We start from the raw sequence: 6214 nt of genomic DNA on the forward strand, positions 1-6214 counted from the left end.
ATTCTGGAAAGGGCACATTTGCTTACTCTGCTGCCACTCTTTTTAATTGCCTTGACACTTATATCTTATTTATCTTTATCTTGCTAGTTACGTTTCTCATCTTGAAGAATTAATGTGTCACGATTGTCGTTTTTCTCTTTATTGTAACTGTATTAGAAGGTAATTAGTTTATATCGTCTTATATCCATGTTAAACCATACATTTGTCTAGTTCTATTTTTTCTCTTGTTGTAGTCGTATATTACTGATTAGGCATTGTTTTTATATGTGTATTTTGTATTGTTGTAAAGGCCGTAAGTTAAATAACTCATTGGATTATTACGTCACCTTCGTTAAATAAAGAATATTGTATTGTATTGTATTGTATTGTAAGAATAGTTGAGAGAATTTGGTTTAAGTTCAAACAATTATCCCTTTGGTAATCAATTTACTGATTCTCACAACATTTACTCTTGACGATCTACTAATGTTGATAGAAGAAAATCGATGTTGCTCACTCTTGGGACCTAAATCTAGTCTAAAATGAGGTTAAAGAAGTGCCCAGCAACTAAATCAACTAGTCACTCCTTTTAACCTGCTCATCTTTGGCCTAAAATATGTAGTTGATAGTCATAAGACGCTATAAGCCACCAATGAAATTGGTAGTAGCTAAGTAACTACTAACTAGTAGTGTATTTGCCTAGAGGTGTATTTGTATCCATAATATTCAAAGGACATGTAGGTTCTAAATTAAAGTAAAACTGTTTGTCTAGAACGGCCCTGTGAGTCACTTTGAAACCTTGCACAACATTAATATACCCAAATTAGACTATAGGATTGTTTAAATGGACGGTACTTTCACTTGGCTAATAATAATTATTACATAACTTTCATGAACTCCATTTCAGAGTCAGCAAGGCATGAGGCAATGACTGTTAATGAAAGAAGGCAATACAGGGAAAAATATCCTCATGTTGTGCCAGAATTGTCAAATGGTGACAAGCCTTCTACTGGAAGTGACATCTTTGGTCAAATGTACTGTTTGACAATGAGAAAAATGAAGGAGATACTTGGAGACCAAGATAAAGAACTTCTTGAACTTGAAAAATTGCTGTCACATTTTCGACCACAGAAGCGACCCTAGGTCACAGTTGCTTTAAAAGGAACTTTCCCGTTTAAACACAGCATTAACAAGAACTAAGTCTTGAAAATAAGGGATTATATTCTTTGGTTTAAGAGGATGGACTTGGAAGAGAAGGGGAATCAGAGACCAGAGCAAACCTTTTTGTACCTATCGATTAAATGGTGTGTAAATATTTCTTCCTAAATTCCATTCTTACTGTTTCACCTTTACAAATCATTGTCTTTTTCTGTGTTACTTTATACAACATTTACATGGTACACGAGGAAAATAATTAAACATTCTTTTGTTCTCAGTTGTTGAAGGCTAGAAAAATAGGTCTGTTTAGGAACCTGCCATGCCCTGATAAATATATTCTTTCTAATATAGTGAATCACGTTCATGCTACAGAATCGTTAAACATCTTATTAATTATCAATTTCCAATCCAGTGTGGTAATAATAATACTAATACATGTACTAACAAGGTGCACCATCCTTCTCAAGTTAGTTTCATTGTGTGACAACTGATGGGCAGTTGACTTTGCACCATACAATATTTATTTCCCAAAGCGGAGCATTATTTCATAAAAAGAAACTGGGCACCATTTATGAATGCAAAAGGCTACCATTATTTTTAATGAATTTGGGGAGGGTCTCTATGCACCAGAGTCCTACATGTAGAAAGCATCATTTAACAAGGGCTACATAAAATACGAATTTACATTTAAACTTGGCATTATTGTGTGGTGGATATGAATGCTGTATGTTGTGCAGGTATGCCTTTTGTAAACACTTGTAACCATACATGTATAATGATATGATTTGATTTGTATTGATCATCAATGTAGCAATTGTCAGATTACGAGCAGGCAAGACTACAAACCATGAAAGTAAATGAGTTAAAGTTGCTGGAGAGTGACTTTGTAAGTACTGTTCTGTAATACATCTATACGGTTATATTACTTATATGATGTTACATTATAAGAGCAGCTCTAGCAAAGAGGATTTGCTACCGTCCTTAGGACAGACCCTGTTTGAAAAGAAATTAGTGCAACGAAAAAACAAGAAAGAATTAATAGGCCATGACAATTTGGTCACAGTTTGAAAAAAATAGATTGTTTATTTATTTTTGGAATAATAAAAAGATAGTTGTGATAATAATGATTGTTAATTATCCTGAAATGGAATTATTTGAAATGGATGTATTCAACATCAACCAGATCATTTTATATAATATAATGGTTTGACAATTTGGCCACAGTTTGAAAAAATAGAGATTGTCTATTTAGTTTTGGAATAATAAAAAGATAGTTGTAATAATAATAATAATAATAATAATAATAATAATAATAATAATAATAATAATAATAGTTGATTATACTGAAATGGAATTATTTAAAATGGATGTATCTATAATCAAACAGATCATTTGATATAATATGGTTTGACAATTTGGTCACAGTTTGAAAAAACAGAGATTGTTTATTGATTTTTGGATAATAAAAAGATAGTTGTAATAATTTTAGTCAACTATACTGAAGTGGAATACTTTGAAATGGATGTATTTATCATCAACATAAGTTGATATAATATAATGGTTATACAATAAATTTTCCCTTTGTAATTACAGATATAATTTATAATTGAAGCATTGATTGTTTTAAGTTTTAAAATGATTTGTTACAGTCCAGATATTTCTAAGGTGTGTGAATAAGCTAAGGTGTGTGAATAGCTCACTTATTGCTGAGAAATTGACAAGGCCAAAATCAGGACCCATTTTCGATTTTACGGGGACAACTCAGTCTCCCTTTGTCGATTTACAAAGTTTTTACAGGGTCAAACCAGTTTCCTTTCTTCTTTTTACAAGGTTTTTACAGGGTCAAATCTGTCTTCCTTTTCCGATTTACAATGTTATTACTGGGTCAAACTAGTCTCCCTTTTTCGATTTACAAGGTTTTTACTGGGCCAAATCAGTCTCCCTTTTTCAATTTACAGTGTTATTACAGGGTTACCCTGCGAGCAGAGGCTACATTTTCGCTGTGTGAGCTGGTGTGCAAAACGTAGCCTCTGCCGACAACCGTTCAGTTTTCCATCGTGCATGCGCGAAATTCGTCACGCGATTCACAAGCAAAATTAATCGTCAGGTCTGATCAACTCTGATCTGCTGGCGCGTTTGATTCTTATTTTCCTGATTTTAATATGGCCAAAGATTTGCCAAAGGAAAATAAGCCACCGATTTCCTCGGCTTTTCTTCCTTCTGAAAACGTACACGCTAATAGCCCGAATAACTATAGTAAGTCGTGCCTACTTTGTGGGGAGTACATTGCTCCAAACGATAGTTTTTTCCGACTTAGTACAGCAGTACTACAAAAACTTAGAGAAGGTTTCCAGAGTACAGTTCAACATAAAAAGTCTTTTCGCCTTTGCAAAAACTGCTAAAGACGCATTCACACCATGCACAAAAGGAAAGTGTGGAAAGTTTCACAAAGCAATGGCGAAACGTATATCTAAAGCGATTTTCTCCGAGGAAAGAAAGCCTGGAGCTTCCAAGGAAGAAAAGAAAGAAGAATGGAGTCCAGGAAGGAGAGATTAAAGTGAGTTTAAAAACCAACAGGAAAACAATCAAAGAAATCTTATAAATCGTCGCTGACATAATGTACGTTAATTCTCCCTGCCCTATTTAGCAATCTCTGAGGTCTGTCACACAGGCCTTTTCCCGTACATCCCAGAACTTCAGAGCAATAATCAAAATAAGGAGCGCTAAAGCCTCATACATTCTCAGTAGGGTTTGCCGAGGCACCAGGGGACGAATACGTTTTAAGGTCCCTGTACCAGCAGATATCTTTTTACAGGTGGTGGTATCTACTTGGGATTGCCACCCCAATGCCTTGTCAACCTCTATTCCCAGGTATCTATAGTTAGTCACCCGAGTCAATTGTTCACTATTATCAGTAACGTTTAAGTCACCATTTAAATGCCTTTGTCGGTAGTGGGTTTCAATAATCATATATTTTTCTCACTTACACAGAGGAGGCGCTTACTTCACTAAACACGCACTTCTCTCCTCAGAAGAGCTTACAATTCGAGACACACCTCTGGCCAGGCTCATCAAGTGCCAAACGAATCAATTGCTCAATACGTCAGACGACTATGCTGACTGGGTGAGCATTGTGACTTTGATAAATACTCTCTCGACGAGGCTATTAAGGACCAGTTAATTGAACATTGTCATTCCACCACACTTAGTCGATGCCTCCTTCGCGAAAAATCCACTGCTTCTCTGAATTCATTATTGGATATTGCTCGCTCCATGGAGTTGGCCAATTTTCAGGCGGTTAACATTGAGAATGCCTCATCCCAGGAACGCTCGGAAAATACTCACCAACTGACAATGCCAACCGTCAGTGAAGAAGATCAAGCGAATTTTCCTTCGGAGAAGCAGCAACGATGTACACATTACGGTAACCAGCATGACCACCAGCGATGAACTCCCAGATGCCCTGCTTTTCTTAGGACGTGCTCTTAGTGCGGAATCCTACACCATTTTGGACACGTATGTATGAAAAGGACCTCAAATCCGGGTCACCCAAATGCCAAACAGGCAGAGATACCCAAGGCCCGGAAGGTTTGTAATTCCTCAGATGAGGATGAATGTCACGAGGCATTTCATCTCAACCCTAACCAAGCAAAAGCAGACATCACAGTTACCATTAAAGGTACCCCAGTTCAAGTTATTGATTCTGGTGCAACAGCGAACACCATTGACTATGCAACATATCAGGCGATCAGTGCTGCAAAAACAGTGCCCTTAAAACCAACCAATGTGAAACTTCACCCTTATGGAGAAGACAACCCTGACCCGATTCCCCTCGCTGGATCGTTTTTCGGAATGATCAATACTCCGTCAGGGCAGATGGATCTGACCAGGTTCCTGGTACTCAAAGCACGAAATGCTAGCTGTCTCCTGTCGTGAAACCTCAACCAAGCTAGGAATGTTGCCTATCGCGGCCTTTACAACTACTGAACATTCACCTGTATACGGTGAATACCAGTACCTTTTACGGCCGTTTCCAGTAGTGTTCAGTGGCAAAATCGAGAAACTAAATGATTACCAACTTGAGTTCAACATTGACTCAACTGTACAACCAGTTGTACAAAATTCCCGTCCTACACCCTTACATTACCATGCCAATGTGGAAGCCAAGCTGAAACAGCTTGAAGATCAAGATATCATCGAATAGGTTACAGCCCGACAACATCGGTGTCACCACTCGTCATTGTCGACAAGCGGAATGGTGACAAACAACTGTGTGTAAACATGTGCAAGCCCAACGAAGCTCCCCGCCGTGCACACCACCCATACCCAACATCCGAAGAAACTCTCCAAGACCTAAACGGCTCCAAGTTCTTTTCCAAAATTGATCTTACGGAATGCTATCACCAAATTGAACTTGCTGAATCGTCTCGTCACCTGACAACATTCAAAACACACGTTGGCCTCTGCTGTTACAAGCGTTTACCATGTGGAGCATCAGAAGGCTCTGAAATATGTGAACACGTAATTGGGCAATTTCTCGGGAGATGCCATAATGTAAGGAACATTGCTGACGACATTCTCGTCCATGGTACCACCAAGGCTCAAACCTAAAACAACTACCTATGGTCTTAACTCCTTTCCTTACTTTTCAGCTGAGCAGTGGAATGCACTGCCGGACTTTTTTCGTACAAGTTTTTTTTACAGACTTTAAGACCAAAATACAGGATGTTACCTTCACGTAAATTATTTTTGCCTAACATACTTAAACTTAAAAAAAAACAAAGAAAGAAAATATTATTTACAATTCATATTACCTTGTTAGCTACTCTAAAATTCGAGTATAAATAAAGTTTTATGTTATGTTATGTTAAGGAAGAGCATGACAGATCCCTAGAAAATGTATTGCTACTTCTCCAAGAGAAAAACCTCACAGTCAACCAAGCCAAGTGTTTATTTGGCGTCACCGAACTGGACTATTGTGGATTTCACATCTCAGCACAAGGTATATCCCCAGACAAGGATCGTATACATGCAATCAAGCACACGCAGCCGCCCAGCACAGCCACGGAATCAAGAA

General features: G+C 37.6%; 1 protein-coding gene across 1 annotated transcript; it reads left to right on the forward strand.

Annotated features, from left to right (window-relative positions):
- Positions 1–4659: 4659 nt before the first annotated feature.
- Positions 4660–5341, forward strand: LOC140934102 (uncharacterized). Its single transcript, XM_073383786.1, has 2 exons — positions 4660–5034; positions 5153–5341. Exons 1-2 carry the CDS (start codon positions 4660–4662, stop codon positions 5339–5341), a joined length of 564 nt encoding a protein of 187 aa, XP_073239887.1.
- Positions 5342–6214: the final 873 nt, after the last annotated feature.

Source organism: Porites lutea, chromosome 4 (genome assembly GCF_958299795.1).
Source record: "Porites lutea chromosome 4, jaPorLute2.1, whole genome shotgun sequence".
Classification (NCBI taxonomy): domain Eukaryota; kingdom Metazoa; phylum Cnidaria; class Anthozoa; order Scleractinia; family Poritidae; genus Porites; species Porites lutea.